This window comes from Hippopotamus amphibius, chromosome 11 (assembly GCF_030028045.1).
Source record: "Hippopotamus amphibius kiboko isolate mHipAmp2 chromosome 11, mHipAmp2.hap2, whole genome shotgun sequence".
Classification (NCBI taxonomy): Eukaryota; Metazoa; Chordata; class Mammalia; order Artiodactyla; family Hippopotamidae; genus Hippopotamus; species Hippopotamus amphibius.
In genome coordinates, this window is record NC_080196.1 from 104,552,651 (window position 1) to 104,574,690 (window position 22,040).

General features: G+C 36.9%; 1 protein-coding gene across 2 annotated transcripts in view; it reads left to right on the forward strand.

Moving 5' to 3' along the window:
- Positions 1 to 22,040, forward strand: part of CDH7 (cadherin 7) — a 123,388-nt gene that overhangs the window by 76,658 nt on the left and 24,690 nt on the right. For both annotated transcript variants that reach the window (XM_057699083.1, XM_057699082.1), the window contains one exon: positions 10,996 to 11,249. In XM_057699083.1, coding sequence (XP_057555066.1) covers positions 10,996 to 11,249 — 254 coding nt within the window. The remainder of the gene's footprint in view (positions 1 to 10,995; positions 11,250 to 22,040) is intronic.

Below are 22,040 nucleotides of genomic sequence, written 5' to 3' on the forward strand. Positions count from 1 at the left end.
GCCATTTATGAATGATTTGATGGTAACCTTCATAACCAGTTACATAGAGCTTCAAAATTCACAAAGCTATGATCCCATGTGAGTGAAAACTGTCTGTCTTTCCACCTAGAATTCTTTCTGTTTACATTTCCCCATCATAATTTACGATGTAGAAACTTTAGTGTTTTATTTGTCCTTTGAGATACGGTGATCTTGCCTCTAACGTACTTTAGTTTTCTATGTTAAGACCTCAGTTGGGATTACATGTGGAATTTTGCTTTTATAAAATACATTACTACATAGAGTTACAGTACCGTAAAAAATGAGCATTTTCAAAATGCATTTCCTGTGAAGGATAAGCACACGTCCAGTTTCTGGCAGAGAGGGCTTGTATGGGCGCTCATGTCACATTGTCAAATAACACATTGAAGCTTCCTCAGGCCCTTTCTGCTGTGCTACCTTCATAATCTCCTCATATTCATATCCTAAAAAAAGGCTGAATGAAGTCAGAACCATCAAATGATAGAGCGTTATTGGGGGGTATTGATAATGTGGCCGGCCTCCATTTCCTGTGGGGACAGTAGGGTTAGAATATGCCGTGTCCTACTAACCTTCCACTCAGTTGCACAGATTTCTGAGCTCTGGGTTTGCTGTCTTGTTATTGAGACGTGTCCTTTGTCTGCTCGTTGCACTAATGAGGGGCTAATTCCCAGAGTCAAGTATGCATTTCAGTATTTCATAAATGTTGCTAATCTGTGGTGGAGGAAAATGAAACCAACATTTCCAGTTTATTTTTCTTCTTTTCATTATATTCTTTCAAAGTTGTTATTGAATTAATCCTGCTGCTGTGCATGCACGTTTCTCAGAATGGAGCAAAGATGTTTGTCTCCTTTGTGAAAAAGCATACATTTTGGATTTTCATTTTAAAGGCTGGATATGATAAAATTAATACAGTAACTAATTTAGTGAACATCTGAACTTCAGATTATATTTTCCAATTTGTTCAATCATTGTTACTGTTACTGTATATATAAGTGGATCCTAACATCGTTTTAATCATTACACGTGTGCATGTATGTAGACTGTTATCTGCTTATTAAGGTATAAATTTGCCCATTTTTGAATGGTCAAGATTAAAGATGAATTTGAGGTCTTAAAAAAACATAAATCAACAGTCTTTGAGAAAGTTGATAGTAATGTGAATGTCAACACATGATAGACCTGATCAAAGAGACTAAGACCCTGTAGCTTAGGAGTATTTTCTGTTTTCTTTGATTTTGGCAGTTATCAGAGCAATCTTTTCAGGATATGTGTATGTCAGAGACATTTTCCAGTGAGCCTTTCATGGCTTTTTGTTTGTTTTGTTTTGTTTGCTTAGTACAAGTCACAGATAATGCACAATTTTCCTTACCTCTGTCTTTTTGCATGGTGTGTTGTTTCCTAGATTGGTTTCAATGGGTAGGATTCCAAGAAAGAGACATTTAAGAAATAGAAAGAGGGGATTTAGTGATTATATAAGGAAAGTTGGAGAGAGAATTTAAGGATAAAATTAATGATTCTAGTATGAGTAGCTAGATCAAAAATATGCTGTTCCTTCAGAATGGGAGTGTGGAGGTGATTAAAATGGTTTGGAATATATTACATTTGCATTACCTGTGACATCTAGGTAGCTGTTTCTAGAAGGTTGTGAATAAGGGTTTGTAGCTCAGAGGAGAGGTCTGGAGTATAGACTTAGGTTTGGGAGTCATAGCATATGCATGGCAATTAAAATGAAAGGGACGACTGAGAACATCATAGAGCATGCATATAAATTGAGGGAAAGAATGCTCTAGCCATTACTTGGTGAAACTGACAAATTTAAGTTAACAGGGCAGAGAAAGATTCAGAAAAGGCAATTTACTGTATTCCAGGATAAAGGTATTTTAAGAGAATTAAAAAACAACCCAATCAAAAAATGGGCAGAAAATCTAAATAGACATTTCTCCAAAGAAGACATACAGATGGCCAACAAACACTTGAAAAGATGCTCAACATTACTAATTATTAGAGAAATGCAAATCAAAACTACGAGGTATCACCTCACAACGGTCAGAATGGCCATCATCAAAAAATCTATAAACAATAAATGCTGGAGAGGGTGTGGAGAAAAGGGAACCCTCTTACACTGTTGGTGGGAATGTAAATTGGTGCAGCCACTATGGAGAACAGTATGAAAATTCCTTAAAAAGCTAAAAATAAGAACTACCATATGACCCAAAAATCCCACTTCTGGGCATGTACACATAATTTAAAAAGATACACACACCCTAATGTTCATTGCAGCACTATTTACAATAGCCAGGACATGGAAGCAATCTAAATGTCCAACAGAGGAATGGATAAAGCAGATATGGGGTGGGTGTGTGTGTATATATATATATATATATATATATATATATATATATATATATAATGGAATATTACTCAGCCATAAAGAGGAATGAAATTGTGCCATTTGCAGAGACATAGATGGACCTAGAGATTGTCATACAGAGTGAAGTAAGCTAGAAAGAGAAAAACAGGTATCGTATAATATCGCTTATATGTGGAATTTAGAAAAATGATACAGATGAACTTATTTGCAAAGCAGAAATAGAGACACAGACATAGGGAACGAACATATGGATACTATGTGGGGAAAAGGTGGGTGGGATGAAATGGGAGATTGGGATTGACATATATACACCACTATGTATAAAACAGATAACTAATGAGAACCTACTGTATAGCACAGGGAACTCTACTCAGTGCTCTGTGTTGACCTAAGTTGGAAGAAAATCCAAAAAAAGAGGGGATAGATGTATACGTATAGCGAATTCACTGCTGTACAGCAGAAACTAACACAACATTGAAAAACAACTATACTTCAATAAAAATTAATAGAAAAAAATGAGCAAAAAAGCAAATAAAAATTCATATTTAGATCAATAAAAGGAATTGCATATATTCTCAACAGATGGAGGGGATTGATGGATCCTGGAATCTGTGTTATGTAGGAAAGACAGGACATAACCAGTAAGGGAATGGTAAGACTCATGGGCTTGGAGTTCAGGGAAATTTCCGTGTCTAGATCTCACCTCTCTGCCACTAGTTCATGTGGTCATTTCAAGTCTAATTTGGTTCATTTTCCCTGGATATGTGGCCATTGCATATGAAAAAGTGAAGTCACCCACTCATTCTCTTCCTCTTTGTGGTTGTATCCGTTGCTACTTAACAAATCACCCCAAAGCTGGTGCTTTAAAACGGTATTTCTTTAGGTTATGATTTCATGGGTCAGCAGTTTGGTGGGGGCTCAGCAGAGTGGTTTTTTGGTGGTCTTCCGTGGGCTCACACATGGGTCAGAGGTCAGCTGCTGGAGAGCTTGGTTGCTCTGCCTCTGTAGAGGTGGCCGTCTATCTGCTGGGATGGTAAGAGGGCTGGAAGTGCGCCTCTCATCAGCTAGTAGCTAAACCTGGGTTTGTTCCACAAATGGCATGAACAAAAGCTGCGTGGTCTCCTGAAGCTGATTTCCAGAATTGACACATCACTTCCACCACATTACACTGATCGAAGCAAGACTGGGAGGCCCAGGGGGAAATACATGAAAAGAGAGGAGCTATACAATATTGTGGATACTATGAAAGAAGAAAAAAAGATTTTGGGTCGCAGCTCTGCTCCAGAGAAACTAAAAAACCTTCAGGTTACATTTACATGAAATGGCAAAAGTAAGGACCAATCTCAGGTCATCTGACTTCCACTGTCATCTCTCCACTGTCAGCATTACTCACGAAGTAATTGTGTGGATCAAGATTAATAGTTGCCATTATGTGATGAAGGTACCCAGGAAAACATAAACTAAACTGTCTTTGGGTCATAATCTGGATTCAGCTTCCCTGACGATGATCGAGACCCTTTCATGGACGTTCTTGGTCCAGTCAGTAGTACATATTGGGAAATACGGACCTTAGCACAGTAGGAGCAATCTGAGCTATGCTGCGAACCAGGTTTTTCATGTTGGCATGAATATAGTCATTTACAAGGCTTGTTTTCTACTTTCTGCTTGTAAAACCCACAGCCTGCCTAAATTCACGCTTAGAACTATAACCTGCACATGGTTAAGGACTATATAGATGTGTATCGTTCATGGGAAATAGTTTAGCAGTGTATGGTACTGCCTCTTTGCAGACAGTGCAATTAGCAATTTCAAATGTGTACACACTTAGTTGATGGTCATAGTTTTTAAAAAAAATTGTTACAGAATGGAGATGTGTTAGAATGCCTGCTTGAATTGTTTTTAAAAATGCTCAGTGATCTTTACATCTAGTTAAAATGTTAATGTAAGTACTTATGGAGGTCAGAGGGCACTTGTGGAGCTAAATTATGGAAATAATAATTCCTGTTATTTGTATCCTTATTTTGTTCCTAATATCTTGACGTAATTTAATGTCTTATGGTTGACTATTCCTGCAGTTGTTCATATTACCTTTCTCAGGCTCCCAGTTTACCTGTAGAGCACCAGATACTTTCTAGGTAATGGAAATGATCTTTGTAAAATGTGACTTCATATCAAGCAGTGTGGATTTTCTTGAACGTTAAAATAATAACTCTCATAAAAATATAAAATAGACATGGAGACAGCCAGTATTTTTTTTTTACTACTTATTCAGAATTTGCTTTTACTTATTTTGCTATATTTCAAATAATTTGTCCTTAGATTTTTCTTTTTTTTCTTTCTTCATTCGGCAGTCAGTGAATCTCTCCTAAGACAGCTGTTACCTACTGGAGATATGTAAGATTATACATTTGGCTTCTATCATAGATCTCAAAGTCTAGCACAGTGAGACAGACATGAAAGGGTCAGTCCCTTGTAGAGGACACTCACAGAGCTGGCAAAACTTCCAGAGTTCTTCTCCGCCTTGACCCCTGAGCCTCTATGAGGGCATCAATATGGGCCATGATATACGTAAAACGATTGGGAACATGCCTTTCCCTTCCCTTCTTCCCTATAAAAAAAATAACTTGTTGCTCAAATCTAGATATAGGTTCATGATTGGCAAAAATTTCACGACAAGTAAAAACTGCATGTAGCTGATAAAATCACTTGTAGCTGTCAAAGCAAAAATGTCACTGGACAAAGTTAAACAAGTGAGACAGACCTCAAGGATATTGTAGTTAGGAGAGAGAAATCAGAACTGTCTCAACTCAAGTCAGGTGAAACAAAGGCCTGGAGAATTTTTAAGAGCTGGAGTGTCATGGGTTTCTGTGTATATGTGTGTGTGTGTGTGTGTGTGTGTAAGGGGGTGGTATAGATTACACTGTGTTTGCTTTACCCAAAGGGAAAGTAAATTTTCTTGTATTTTCATGATAGCAGGTAGTTTTATAACTTGGAGCAAGACTCCTGCTGAAGGTTGGTTCTAAGAAAAGGGAGGTCAGGGACCTAGAGCCAGGAAGAAACCTGTCTACATCTAATCAAGCTGAAGGAAACATTAGGGCCATCTTGGGCACAGGCCAGGGAAGGGGAAAAATAAAGGCAGTAGTGCATTCGTGTATAATAATGGCGTGTTTTGCTTTTGGAAAGTACTTAGGGAAAAACTTTAGAACTCTTATTGTTTTTAAATGTACAAGATTGTTCTTTGCTGAGGTACCTTTTTCAAGGTTGAAGATTAGTATATTTATTTAGAGTTCAGGGTAGTATATTTATTTAGAGTAAAATAATCACAACAGGAAAGTTATGACTGAGGGTTATTTTTCCATTGGTACAGTCTCATTTAAGCCCATTTACTTAGGAAAACTGATTTATATTGATTTGATCAAGAAGTAGGGAGGATATTGAAAGCAACAGAGTATATGCTTTGATCCAAAAGACAGCTGGAAGCCCCAGAGAAAGAAATGCTTCTAAAGGTCTCAGGGCTCTTGTACAAAATCAGTATTAAACATAAGACACTATATATATATACAGGCATGCGTGTGTGTACACACACACACACATACACACTGACCAGACCGATGGTACCATGCCATGGTTACAGGAACAGAATGAAGAATTTCCAGAAGGATGTAACTTGGATCAGTTCCTAAAACATCAACAACAGCATTGACCAAAAATACAAGATCTAAAAGGTCATTGAGCTTAATGAGAGCGTGTTTGGCTATAGACCAGAAGCCAAGCTATATGGAGAAAGAAAAAGGCAGTACAATACTTTTGTTAAATGAATTCAAGATGATATTTTAATTTAGGTTTTACTATTGAAAAAGCTATCAATGGCAGGGAGGAACTGATAAGACTTCTCTGTTTATGATAGTTAATCGTTTTTAATTCAACAGATGAATATTATACATTGACTTTGCCAAAGATACAGGCCTAGGTGTCACAGAGCAAACATTGAAGAGAAAGACATAGTCTTTACTTTCCATTTGATTTACTCATAATCTAGCAGGAAATAATGGCTCTAATAATAGTATAGTAGTAACAGCAAATGTTTATATAATGGTTACTCTGTGTCCATCACTGTTCTAGACGTGCTTTAAATTTACAAATTACAGCAACCCTACTCATTTGTTGAGGTAGGCAGGTACTTAGATGTGATAATGTCATACGACATGAGGCCCGCATTGCTCTTAGAGTTTGAAGAATGCCTGCTTGTTCTAGCAGAAAAGAGATGAGTGCTGGACATATGTGGCTTGGAGTTCACAGTCGGTCTACCTCTAAGTATACATATAATTTTGGGCTTTCACTGGAGCTCTTTGCTACTTAGTTTCAATAGTACCAATCTTGCATCTTTTAAAATGCATCTTAAAGATGTGTGTAAAACTTTTCTTTTGAAGGTAGCTCTCTCTAAATATAAAGAAATCTTATTATTAGTTAGGTGAGGGGATTATGAGATCACTAATAAAGATGATAATTGGTCTCCAAAAGATTTCAGTAAGAAAAATGGCAAAGTTACATGAGAAAGAGGGAGCAGAAGGTGATACAAAATGGAAGGTACAAGGTGTGCTGTTTATAGGGAGTAGTTTATTTTAATTGTATTGATAGTAAAAAGAGTGGGAGGTAGAGGGGTGAACCTCTAATCTGGAAAGAGAAGTTTATTATTTGGGGCTCCTTAGATCAGGGATTGGTAAACAACTGCCTGCCTGTTTCTGGACAGCTCAAGAGCTAAGCATGGTTTTACATTTTTAAGTGATTCCAAAAAATCAAAAGAAAAAGGATGTTGCATGATATGTGAAAGTTATATAGAAGTCAGACTTCAGTATCTGTAAATGAAGTGTTATTGGCACACAGCCAAGTCAGTTCATTTACATGTGGCTGAGGACATGGTGCCTGCAAAGCCTGAATGTTTACTATCTGGTCTTTATAGGAAAAGGTTGCTGACTACTGTCTTAGTTATAATGCTTACTTTTTTAATCCTAAAGTTCATCATCCTTTGATGTCAGTAAATTTCAACAACCCTATTTGATAGTTTAGGAAAAATATGTCCAACAAGCTGCTTTCTTTTTCCGTGTCTCTGACATAGATGTCACTTGACAGATGAAAAAGCAACTTCTCTGACATCACTAGTTTGGGTCTGACACCACTAGTTTGGGTCTGACACATTTGATTTCAGGTTTTTATTTTTATTTTTTAATTTATTTTTTTCTTCAGATCTTTATTGGAGTATAATTGCTTTACAATGTGCCAGTTTCTGCTATACAACAAAGTGAATCTGTATTTATACATATATCCCCATATCCCCTCCCTTGTTGAGCCTCCCTCCCACCCCTCTAGGACATCGCCAAGCATCGAGTTGATTTCAGGTTTTTAATAATCCTACACATTTCTTGCTCTTGTGGGCTGCAGCTTGAACTGTGTTTTGGTCAACTTTCCAAATATATCTAGTCTCCAGTGCTATGTAGTTTCAAGTATTGAATAGAATCCTTTTACCTTTGTCTCCTTCTTTTTCCTTCTTTGTCTTTACCCAGTTATTTTAACTCTCTTTCCCTGAGTATAACCTTGCTCATTAAATCTAATAGTTATGGAATGTATTGCTTATGTAGAAATCAATAAGAAAGAGAAACAGGAATTAAAATTTTATTGCAAAAGCCTTTTCTTCAATTTGCTTAATAATCCTATCCATCACACCACACCCCTCTTTGAAAACTAGTCTGGCTTATTCTGATTTGCTCTTAAAATCATTTTGTGTGGCAATTCCTTCTGTCTGGAATCTTGATTCATAGGCTTTCATATGAATTCTTTTATTGCTCGATTTTCATGATAGCTTTTAGGCAACCAATCATCGTTCATGATCCTGTGTTTCTTTATGACTTGACAGCATCCAGATGTCTTTACTGCATGTTGTTGCCTTTTAGACACATTCAAAAAAAACAAGTTGCCATAAAATAATTGCATTCAGTTGTGCAGTAAATGTTAAATTATTCTTTCGTAAGTCAGTCAAACATTTACTTGAATATAGAAGGACTTGCTGTCCCTTTTAGTAAACCTGAATGAATATCTTAAAAGTTGTGGTTTTGAATTGATTGAAAAGGAGATGGTAGACAAGATTTTGTTTTTTTCTTTTTCTTTTTTTTTAACATAGTCTATCTTACATAGACACATAATATATAAAAGTAAGAGTTCTCTCATAATTTGCCATTTTTATAAGCAATATGAGAACAAACTGAGGAAATTCTCTGGTGGTCCAGTGGTTAGGACTCCGTGCTTTCACTGCTGAGGGTGTGGGTTCAATCCTTGGATGGGGAACTGAGATCCTACAAGGTGCACAACATGGCCCGGGGTGGGGAGAAAAAGAACAAACTGAATAGGTTCATATCGAAGCTATGTGTGAGTATGTTTAGAGTGGCTACATAAATGCATTTAGGTAAACAAGAATGCTTTGTTTTATTTTTAGCAGAACCCAAATTAAATACTGGATTACATGTATAGGCTGAAGAAAATTTTAATGAGGAGGTCACGTTTCTTAGAAAAGGATTTGCATCACAATTACCTGAAGAGCCTTTTGAAGAGTACATATGCTTGTATGACTCATCCTGGGTCTGCTGAATCAAAATCTTCTTGGAAGGGGCCAGGAATGTGTCATAAAGTCCCCTGAGTGGTTCTGATTCTCACCTTTGGTTGAAAACCATTGGGCTGGAAATAGTTTTAGATAATAGACAAACAAGCAAAGGTAGCCTCATAAAAATATCACTGAATGTGTTAAGAAGGTGATGTTTGAGGCACTGAGTACCACGTGCCCCAGCATTTTCATGTGAAATCTCAGATAAGAATCATAACTTGGTTTTCCCATAGTAAATTGTATGAAGTTTTTTGTGGTCAAGAAAAACAATATACCTGGCTGTTTCTTCCCCCCACTTCCCACTTCGGCCACCTGGATTCTCTGGGGCAAAGGTATAGTTCAGTTTTAAGGTTCTTGAGGCCTGGGTAGCTACATTCTAGCTTTTTTCTAATTCAGTAAGAATTTATTGAGGCTTTTCTATGTACCAAATTCAGAATAGGCACTGAGAATGCTAGTATTGAACAAAATAGTCTGGAGCTTATGATCTACTAGATGAGACAGATGTTAAGCAGATAAACATTTCAGTAAGTGCTCTCTGGCCTAGATATTGTAAACTGATTTTGAGTATTGGTTTGTATATTTTTCATATATTACAAAAATCAGAGTTGAGCCATGGAATCTCTTCATGCAATAGTTATGTGGAAACACACACACATATACAGTTTATATTTTTATATTTTATGTGTATATGTATTATATTTATATAAGTGGTATATATTTTTGTCATATATAGTATATATACACAGAGAGTATATTGTATGTACATGTATATTTTATGTTTATATAACAGCATCGTTTTATTTTACTCAGCATCACATCCGTCCGGAATGGTTTGCAGTGTGTACATACCTACATGTTCACACACACATGCTCATGCACATGGTGCATGACTTTAGATTACAGTTCTCAAAAATACAGTTTAGCCCGTTTTTATTATTGCTTTTTAATTAAATAACACGTAAAAGTGACAAGTAAATTATGCTTTATATGTGTTAGTATTTCTGTTGGTTTCTTTCTAAAATTTTTGTTTTTATGTTATTAAATGTAACAAATTTGGGGACAGTTTTTCAGCGGTGAGGTTGAGATTGAAAGTCACAACAAGCTAGGATTCTCTGTAACCCTTGAAGAAAGAGAAGCATGTGATTGTCACAGACAACTTCCACCTGTTGGGCATCTAGTTCTCTTTTGTACAGGTGGTACCTCACTGATACAACATTTAATTGCCCTTACACCTTTTTTTAACTTACCATATGGTTTGACTTGGGTCACTGTTGTTGAGAAAAGTGTTAGCATGTTAATCGTGTTGAAAAGTTGCAGAATAGAGATTCTAGAATATAACTGTCAACCCTCTAATACAAACAGAGAGACAGTGTATACTGATGGCAGAATATCGAAGGGAGAAACAGTGGGTGCTTCATCAAGAAGAATTAGCTATGTTTTCAGGCTATATAACCTCAGTATGCCCCCTCTTCTGCTACAGCTGCATTTGGAACACTTGAGAGTTTGGAATTGTAAAAGAGCCCCCCAAATCAATGAAAGTGACCTTGTAAATGAGAAATTGAACGGAAAGTTATATTTTTCTTCCTTTTTAATGTGCATCCGTGGATAGTGCAGTTAAATTACATGCTTGAAGAATACTACCTTGAGATCTTCTTCGAAAAGATTTTAAAATCATATCAGTTGTCATTCAAATGATATTCTAAAGACCTGCATTTGCCCATGCAACGTACGACAGCAGAGGATTAAGTTAGCTCAAAAGCACTTACCACTATCCGTGAGCCAGAAAGCAGCAAGGATTCTGACTGGCATTATTATTTATTACTTTTGAATGCTGATGGTGCATTTTCCTGGCTGAGTCTGTACTATGCTTATTGACATGCATAAATGAAAAGGCTCTGCTTTGCTGAGTATTTAATTGATAATTTAATTTTCTTAACAACTTTCTTTACAGGACTTGGATTTTGAAGCCAAAACAAGTTACACACTACGGATAGAAGCTGCAAACAAAGATGCCGACCCTCGCTTTCTAAGCTTGGGACCTTTCAGCGACACAACGACCGTGAAGATAATTGTGGAAGACGTGGACGAGCCCCCTGTGTTTTCCTCACCCCTGTACCCCATGGAGGTGTCGGAAGCTACCCAAGTTGGCAATATCATTGGGACTGTAGCAGCTCACGACCCAGATTCTTCCAACAGCCCTGTGAGGTAAGAGCTCATTGCTCTTCTTTTCTGTAATTTTGTAACAATGTGCCTTTATTTAGAACTCATGTCTCTACATTATGATGCTTTGGGGTCATAGCAAATAAAAACCAGTTTTATATACGTATCCAGCCATAGCAGCAGAAGTGAAACGAGATCAGAACAATGCAGCGTTTTACTAATCAGGTGAAAATGTGTCACCTGATTATGCCAGGCCATTATTGTGTGGCAATATCTTTAGGCACCGTTGTCATCCACAAGCAGAGCTGATGTTCCTACTCAGCCCATTATCCTGAGCTCTTCTAACACAAACTGTGTTCAAAGAGAAAGTGATGCATGTTCTCATTATAGGATAAATGCATATGTTAGAAAAGTAATTTTATACACAATTTAAATCGGGGATTAATTTTTCAACAAGTCCTTTTTCTGTTGGTCTCTATGGATAGTATATTTTGTTGGTTTATAATTCCAGTTATAAAAAATAAAATATTACCTTATCTATTTATAAGGACTATTTTAAAATGTCCTTTCAATTGTCCTGTATGGAGAGTAGACACATTGTTAGGTCTAACAGAATGATGACATGTAAGCATTTCAAAATATCACAACATTCCAGTTTCCACTTTTTACTATAGTTTACAATTATACGTGCATGTTCTTGTATATGCGTGTGTGTGTGCATATGATGAAGTATGTCTTTTTAAATAATAATATTTAAGTGAGTATAAAATACACTAGAAATTACATTGTATTTCATGTCTTAATTTGGGTTCATAAGTAACATGTTTCAGTGTCATGGTTTGGCTTTTGATTACACAGTCTATAAAGTACAAAAATCAGTAAAGGTTTTATATTGAGATATGTTCAGCTTGTAAGCTAACCACAGATTTAACTTTTAGATGTAACTGATTTAATAATGCTAAGTGCTTTTGAGCTAACTTCTGAACTAAGTCTGGACATAGACTACAGAGGGTCATGAAAAATATGTATACATTAGACAATTATTTTTATTTATTTTTATTTTTAAAAAATCTGTATTGGAGTATAATTGCTTTACAGTATTGTGTTAGTTTCAGCTGTACAACAAAGTGAATCAGCTATATGTGTATATATATATATCCCCATATCCCCTCCTTGTCAACCTCCCTATCCCACCCCTTTAGGTCTTCACAAAGCATCAAACTTATCTCCCTGTGCTCTGTAGTAGCTTCCCGCTAGCCATCTATGTTACATTTGGTAGTGTGTATATGTCAGTGCTACTCTCACTACGTCCCAGCTTCCCCTCCCCCCAAGCCCGTTCTCTATGTCTGCATCTCTATTCCTGCACTGACACTAGGTTCATCAGTACCATTTGTCTAGATTCCATATATATGTGTTAGCATACGGTATTTGTTTTTCTCTTTCTGATTTACTTCACTCTGTATGACAGACTCTAGGTCCATTCACCTCACTACAAATAGCTCAATTTCATTCCTTTTTATGACTGAGTAATATTCCATTGTATATGTGTACCACATCTTCTTTATCCATCCATCTGCCGATGGACATTTAGGTTGCTTCCATGTCCTGGCTATTGTAAATAATGCTGCAGTGAACATTGTGATACATGTATCTTTTTGAATTATGGTTTTTTTCTGGATATGTGCCCAGTATTGGGATTGCTGGGTCATATGGTAGCTCTATTTTTAGTTTTTTAAGGAACGTCCATACGGTTTTCCATAATGGCTATACCAATTTACATTCCCACCAACAGTGCAGGTGGGTTCCCTTTTCTCCACACCCTCTCCAGCATTTATTGTTTCTAGATTTTTTGATGATGGCCATTCTGACTGGTGTGAGGTGATACCTCATTGTGGTTTTGATTTGCATTTCTCTAATGATTGGTGATGTTGAGCATCTTTTCATGTGTTTGTTGGCCATCTGTATGTCTTCCTTGGAGAGATGTCTATTTAGGTCTTCTGCCCATTTTTGGATTGGGTTGTTTGCTTTTTTGATATTGAGCTGCATGAGCTGCTTGTGTATTTTGGAGATTAGTCCTTTGTCAGTTGCTTCATTTACAAATATTTTCTCCCATTCTGAGGGTTGTCTTTTTGCCTTGTTTATGGTTTCCTTTGCTGTGCAAAAGCTTTTAAGTTTCATTACATTAGACAATTATTTTTAGTTAAGAGTTCATAATTTTTTGTTTTCCTAAACTAGTAAGGTGATTTAAACTTATTATTTATATAAGTAATTATTACACATATTTTATAGTATTAAATAAATTTTATTATTTATATATAAATAATAATCAGCATATATATGTGTGTATATGTAGTAAGTGCTCTTCTTTCCTTCTCTTTTGACAGTAATATCATAGCCTAGTAAAGAATTGGTATAAAATAAGCTTTATTTCAAAAAGGAAGTCATACTCGTTGCTTCTCTACCTATACAACAAATTCAGGCTATATGGAGGCTATATTATTTTTAATGCAGTAGCCATAAGTCATTTCCAAGAATATAACCTTCTGTGCACCAGAATATTTGTGAGTCACAGATGTACTCAGCTGGAATAAGCCGTCCCCTCCTCCCTCTAGCAGCCTAGCCTTCATTGTGAAACAGCTCCCTGACTTAAGCTCAGCTCCATCCACCAAATCCTAGTGAAGTGCACAAACTTGAATTTGGGTTTTGTTATAGCATTGCAACTCTAGTGACATACTTGTCTCCTTCTTCCATGAACAGCCAGCCACAGTACCATCGTAGTCATAGATCAGCTACTTAGGATAGCCTGACTTGTGCTTAAATCACTTAATTTAATGGGGAAAAAGAGAAGATGCTTTTATGAGATTGAGGATCTGGAGAAATAAAGAGACGTCATAATTCAGTACTTCAGTGAGTGAGAGGATTTAAGAAAATTTAGATTTATTGTATTGGTACTTTTATCTTATTTTTTAATGTTTTTCTTTACCTATTTCTGTGTGTATCATCCCATTAAAGCCTTTCAGAGTAAATATTTCACTTTTAATAATATTTTATTTGGAAAAAATGCAGTATTATATAATAATTTGGGGAAGAAGGGAGAGTAGGACCATGTGGGTAGTGACTTGAGTTAGAGGTGAAATGAGTTGCATGTCTGCTCCCTGAAGCACAGAGATAGAAAGGGCCAAAGGCTGAACTCTGCTGCATTTGGAGGTAAAGATCTCTCTGGTCTCCATCAATGAAAGAGCAACTGGCCAGAACTGTAATTTTACCTCATTTTTGTTTTCTTAAAACTAATAAAGGTTACTACTTCTTAAATCCTTTTCTAATCTCTAAGTTGCACAAATAGGCAGAGATTTTGTTCAAAGTGAACTGAAATGTGTGCATGTGACTATCTCTTTTGCTTTTGTAAAATTAATTTCTTGACTTAGACTTAATGCTCGTATTCTTGCAACATTTCTTTGTCTTGCACTATTTTTTATAAGGTCAGCATGGTCACTCATAGCTTATTTGTTTCTGAATTTGTCTCTCACATAGTTCTCTTTTCCTATCCATTTGTGATATCCTTTCAGAGGCCAGCATCTTCATTGTGTAGTTCAGTGGGTTGATGGGCACTCTTAGAAGTACTTGGTTCTCTTCCCAGCACTGCTGTTTGCTGAGTGTCCTAGGGGATCTCACTTAGCCTCCTAAGTTTCCATATAACCCAGCAAAAAGGAAAACCAACACTTAATCCCTGCTTTGTCCCAAGTTTTTAGAATATTAAGTGAGAAAGGGAAAATAACTGATGTTTTTAAACTGCCAATCATGACTTAAGTATTAGGAAGCAAGCATTATCATTGTACATCACTGTTATTATAGTTTATTGTTTTCATGCCATTTTTATTTCAAGGTCAATAAAGTCAATGAAGGGAGACATATTTTATAAGCAACTATATTGGCAATCTATATTGAAGATTGGTTTGTATTCACATATTTTCCCATATGTAGAAATTAAATAGTTGTTTAATGGACATAAACATGCATTGGGCACATAAACATCCCAGTATTTGCATTGGGCACTCAAGTAACTCTCAAAATGTAAGAGGCCGATGGATGAGTAGATTGTACAGTCTGCCAAGGTCCTAGGAAAAGTGAATCTCCAGGTTGAGATGGAAGCTGAAGATTCTTACAGTTGTGAGCTTTGTGCTTCTACACCTTTAGGAATATTATAGTTCTTAGAGGAATGGAAAAGCAATATTTGTTTCATTGTAATTGTTTAAAATTAGGCTAATAATATTTGAATTGTAAAAGAGTGTGGGAATGGTGGATAATTAGTGTTTGAATTCATTGACGTTCTTTGTAGTGTAATATTGAAATCTAGTATATGCCATTTATATTTAGAACATTTTCTGATATATGGGGCAAGAGATTAGAATTCTAGAAAGAATACATTTACTTGGCTCCAGCAAGGTAAACTGAGATCTTTTTCCTTTTTTAAAAAAAATTATTTTTTTATTTATTGGCTGCATTTGGTCTTCTTTGCTGCGTGTGAGCTTTCTGTAGTTGCAGACGGGGGGCTACTCTTCATTGCAGTGTGTGGGCTTCTTATTGAGGTGGCTTCTGTCGTGGAGCACAGGCTCTAGGCATGCGGGCTTCAGTAGTTGTGGCATGTGGGTTCAGTAATTGTGGCTCATGGGCTCTAGAGCACAGGCTCAGTAGTTGTGGCTCATGGGCTTAGTTGCTCCACTGCACATGGGATCTTCCTGACCCAGGGCTTGAACCCATGTCCCCTTTATTGACAGGTAGATTCTTAACTATTGCACCACCAGGGAAGCCCCTGAGATCTTCTAACTATATGACCCATGCCTTTTTTTTTTTTTTTTTCACCTGTTCCACTAATGTACCAACCAAAAGCCCTTTGCATCTGCCCTTTCCTTAAAAGAAGATGGGGGCATCACCTTACTGTTGGAACCTTACCATTTGACTGTTTAGAAGTATAGTAACAGTAGGTTGAAAGAGTAAATGAACCTGGAGCCCAGTGATTGGCCAGACTATAACACCTTTGTGAATTGGAATGTCTTTGTTACAGTTTGTCCACCATCCAGGGGCTTACCTGGCCCACCATTATATGTCCACTTTGCCTTCCTCTTTCCTGATATGGAAACTAGGAGCCAAAGCTGGAAATTAGGTAATACTTGAGATTACGTAGGAAAAAAAAAAGAGACATTTTGAAAGCAAAAGTGGGTAATTGAGGGCCAGCATGTTTCTGGCTTTTTATTTTTTATGTAGTTGCCTATTATTTCATGTGAATGTTGACCCCAACTACCAAATATCAGGCTTTATGTGTTGAACTTGGAAGGACAGATTGTGTTCTGCTGATTCTGATCATTATTCTGAACAGTGAAAGCTTCGCTTCTGTGTTTCCCCCATCAGTAAGATGGTAAAAACTATAAGAACAGCCTGGTGTCCAGAGGACTATTAATTCTTCATGTCAGCATCTGTAGACTGCTGAATGAATCAGCATATGTTGATTTAGAACCTGGTTTGTACACAACACTGGGAAAATACAGAAAAAACAAAGATGAATCAAACATTCCTCTGACCTCAAGGAACTTACAATCTGGTTGGAGAAATAAGATTCCATAATATTTGTAGTGAGGTGGATAGACCTAGAGTCTGTCACACAGAGTGAAGTAAACCAGAAAGAGAAAAACAAATACCGTATGCTAACGCATATATATGGAATCTAAAAAAAAAATGGTACAAATGAACCTAGTGGCAGGACAAGAATAAAGATGCAGACGTAGAGAATGGACTTGAGGACACGGAGGGAAAGGGGAAGCTGGGACGAAGTGAGAGAGTAGTGTTGACATATATACACTACCAACTGTAAATTAGGTAGCTAGCGGGACGCTGCTGCGTAGCACGGGAGATCAACTCCATGATGGGTGATGACCTAGAGGGGTGGAATAGCGAAGGTGGAAGGGAGGCTTACCAGGGAGGGGATATGGGGATATATGTATAAATACAGCTGATTCACTTTGTTATACAGCGGAAATTGCGCAACACTGTAAAGCAATCATACTCCAATAAACATCTGAAGGAGGAGAAAAAAAAGGTAGACAATACAAGGGGGGAACGTGCCAGATCCGTCACATGGCAAATTGTGAGATTAAATACTAATCACTCCAAGTTCCCTGGACAGGAGGAGACCTCATTTGAAGGAGTGTTAGCATAAGCTGGACTTTGAGGGATGCCAGGATTTGGACAAGCCAAAAAAATTAAGGTCTGTTTATGTTTCATGTAGTTATAGCTTAAGAGTCAAGTGCTATATTATGAGATCAGCACATTTATTTCTGTAGGCAGCGCAGCAAGCCCAAAGTCCCTATGCTTAAAATAGCCAATGAATTGAAATATGGTATTATTACAAATAAGATCAGATGTGAAAAGGGGGGATTTAAGAAGTAATGGAGATCATTTTCAGCATTTCTAACAATCCAAATACAGAACTAGAGTTGTATTTATGTTCAAGGATACAAGGATGAAAATAATACTTACCTGCAGGCTCTTTGCATTCCTGGTATGGTATGTCCTCAGATAAAAGGTGATAAGATAGTTTCAGATATTACATTATGTAGTGTGACTAGTCTGAGCACATGTGGGTTTGAATAATTCAGTGTGTATTTTAAGTTGCTTGTATACATGCATATATTTGTACATATTATTTTAATCTAAATTATGTGTGAATATTTCACAGAATTAAAGGGAAAGTTGAACAGGCAGTCTTCAGAAAAGAGAGGAGGGAGGTTTCTCTATAAAAATGAGTAGCAAGAGTGAGTGGTCAGTCTCTTCTGAACAAGGAAGTGGGTGAACCGCTGGCCACTTTTTTTCCCCTTATGGCTCTCTTCAAGGTTCACATTTTTTGGAAAGTTTTTTTTTGTCCGGTCTTAGGACACATGTCCATCTCTTATCCAGGAAGTCCTGGGCATCTTCATGGTGAATGCCATCAAGATTGCATGAGATTGGGAAGGTTGAAATCCACAAGGGAAAATTGAGTTGCCATTATCAGAAGAAGAGGGTGAGGCTGCAAACAGTGACATCCCTAAGCACTGAATTCAGTAGCTTATTTTGAAGTAATTTATTTCTCATTAAAGCCCTATAAGGCAAGCATTAACATTCCGCTGTCATAAATAAACATGACTCCAGTCACACCGTTAGAAAATGTGGTTCTAGAATTTTAGCAAGCTCTGTATCAAAACGTCTACACTGCTTGCAGCAACACATACACACACAGGCACACACATGTGTGTGCATGCACACATATGCATAAATTTCTTAAGAGATTAAGATTTCAGCTCGATTCAGTTATTTCTATTGATCAGATTTGTCGATGCTTATTTATTATGTTATCTTTTCCATTTGGTTAGTAGCACTGAGACATTTGTGTTAATCTAGCCCACTCACCTGCATGTTCTGTTTGTGAATATCAACATGCATTTCAATAGCTGGGTGATGAGAATGCTACTTGTGAATATGGAGAGGACCATTTTAATCGATCTTCATAGCTTATTGAACAGCAGCACCGATAACTACAGGCATTTATTAAGGGATTGATTTTGTTGCAGTTGCACAGAACACTGAAGATATTCAGATATATAAGATGTGGTCCCTACCCACTTGTTGAATAGCTAGAGAAGAGATCTTAGGGGAAAACTTATGAAAAACCCAATGTTAAAGCTGGAAATGAGAAATCATCTTGTAAAATTTTCTCATTTTGCAGCTAAGAAAACAGAAGAGTACAGATGATGAGTGAAAAGCCCAAATTAGTACGATAGGTTTGTGGCAGGGTCGTGGCTATAAATATTGCCTCTTAATGTCCAGTCTGCAGTTCATGGTGGTGCAGCACAAGGAGCTTGTAGTGAAGTCCATGGGTCAGGTATACTGCAGGCTTTCTTAAAAAGGCATGATTTCTGAAGTAATTGGGGAGGCTTGGTGCCTCTCTGCCAGTGGATTGTCTTCAAGGAATAGTGTGACTACAATAATTGGAAGGAGGAAAAATGGGAGTAAAGAAGGGTCAACACGAGGAAAGGAACCTCAGTGGAGATACACACCATATTGTCATTCAATCAGTTAATACATCAGCATGACTGTCTTGGAGTTTTAGATAGTGCAGTGGGAAAAAAATAATGAAAAGCTGAATTTTAGAGGTAGCAAAGACTAAAAGCTTATCTATAGGCAACGAGGGAAGATGGCTCAGACAGATGTGGTTCTGAATCTTGGTTCCATCAGCAACCAGCTGTGAGACTTTAGAGTTCAATGCTGAAATACAGCGATAATTGTATCTGCTTGCCTTAGTGAGAAATTGTGCTTGGCTGGTAGAAACAAAGCTTAACACGAATAACTTTCCAATGAGAAGTCTGGAGCCAGGCAGTCAGAGACTGACAATTTGGCAAGATAATGTCATCAAGGGCTTGGCTTTTTATGTCAGGCACTCATCACCTCGTTTTTACAAGATGCCTTTTGGATCGCTCTCCATTGTGTTCATGTCCCACGTGAGATAGAAGGGAAGGGGCAAAAACCAAATGCCAGCTGAATTTGCAACTCTCTCCTATCCTTAAGAGAGTTTCTTAATAACCCTCAACCCAATAATTTTTTCACCTCATTTGCTAAAACTTAGATATAAGAACACTGCATCTACAGGGAAGCTAGCAAGTGCAGGGGTCTATTAATAAGAATTAAGGGCGAGTGGGTATTAGACATGCAAGTAAGTCTTTGTCACACATGACCTTACATAGCTGTTTGAGGATTAGGAAACAATGTATATGTTTTAAATTCTCAGTATATTTAGAGGGAGGGACAGTTTTGGTGACAGGTTGATGAATCTGCTTTCAGATATACTGAGCTTTAGCTGAAGATGTTGCCAGTACCTGGAGTGGTTTGGGAAATCTCAGGAAAAGAATTGAGGCTGGATATTGAGATTTGGAGGTGTCTGCATAGTAAATGGAGAAGGCAGAAGGTTTAACTGCTGGTGCTGCAAAAATATGGAAGGGATCTCTTTAACTGGTCACTCCATCATACAGTGAGAGAGGTCAAGTATTTTAGGCTGTAATTTATAGGAATGGGAGCGATCGTGTGAGAGCGCACACCACTAACAGCAGCAGAAGTTGCGTTAAAGATAACTTTGGGTCATGATTAGAGAAACACCAGTCCTTTTCTTTCCTGTTCAGCCTCTAATTGACTCAGGCAACTGTATTTCTCTGTCCCTAAGCCAGTAGATCCGGAGCTGTAAAGTGTGTGCATCTCCTTTCTCTCTTGGCTCACTCAGCCCTCCCAGATTCTAATTCAGAGGCAATTTGCACCGCTCACTCTAAAAAGTGCCCATGTTTTCTTTATTTCTCTTGGTTAAGGATCTTTTTCCCCCTTTCAGGTAACTTTATCATTAGTTAATGTCTCACACATAAATTCTCGCTTTTTGCATGTCCCAGAGGGGCTGGTAGAGAATAGGGAACCCCTTTAATACTGGGGGAGATCTCAAGTCCTGTGATTAAGAAATATAATAACTGCTGTGACTGTTCTCCATGGTTTGTCTACTCCTGATCCTTGCCTAGGTTTCCACCTCTTCTCAAGCTAATTCCTCATTCTCTCCTCACACCTGCCCCCATCTCTTTCATCATACTCAAGGATAGCAGTTTGTTGGTTTTTCTCTAAATACTTATTATAGATTGCTGTCTTTCAAAATATTTTGTTTATATACTGTATTTCCTGAAATAGGTTCTCCAGATTAATTGCTGAATGTATGAATGAGTGAAAGGGAGACATAAGAATATCAGAATAATTCACAAATTACCAAATACCATATATATATGGTATATGAGGCTATTTAGTGAGAGGTAAATGAGAGTTATAACTATTTAAAATTGCACACAGTTTATAAGTGGAAGTTACAGTTTGTGATTTAGAGATGATTAATATTTGGATAATAGAAACTTTGGTATCTATTCTTCTCCAAACTTATAGAGGCATAGGTAATAACTATATCCCTAAAAGATTTAGGGTTTTTTCTATGAGGTGAACAGAAGTTGGAGGTATTTAATATACTTTAATAATCTAAATGAATTCTCAGGTTTAATGTCCTTTATTCTAATGCTGGAATATTGGAGACTATTGATAATAGAAACAGATGTTTTAGTTATTGACTTTAGTTTGGTGAGGAATGACATGAACTCATTTAGACAAATATATCTCAAGTCCATGGCCATTTTGCTTTGTAAGAATGTAGAAGTCTATTTTTTCCTGAATACACTTACATTACCACAGTCATTTGAAAAAAAAAAAAAAAGAACAATTCAGGCTTTTATTATTAGCTCAATTGATGCATGAGTGCATGGATATTACGTTAAATTCATCTTGTGAAACATTAATTATTCTATTGGATTATATATAAGTATTTACATATGCATATTGGTTGCATACATGTGTTTGTGTATATATACACATACAAATGTATATATGTGTATGCATATTTATACACATATATATGGAGAGAGAGAGAGTATGTTAACCATATAAAATATTGACATAATGGTTGACTAAAGCAGTATTTCAGGGAAGACAATCTAGCTCTTCTATGTAATTGAAAATTAAAGTCTATTTGTAACGTTAATTAAACTCATTTCTTGTTTGCATGGCCGTTGTGTGGAAAGTAGATTGTAGACGATAGGAACTGAAGTATGTTGATAAGCAGTAAAATAATGTAAAATCTAGGCTAAATTAGGTGGTAACTTGGAATGATAATACTTGAAAGTATATATTGACAAATTGGATGCAAGGACAAGAGAGAAAAACAAATCTAGGTTTTTTGTT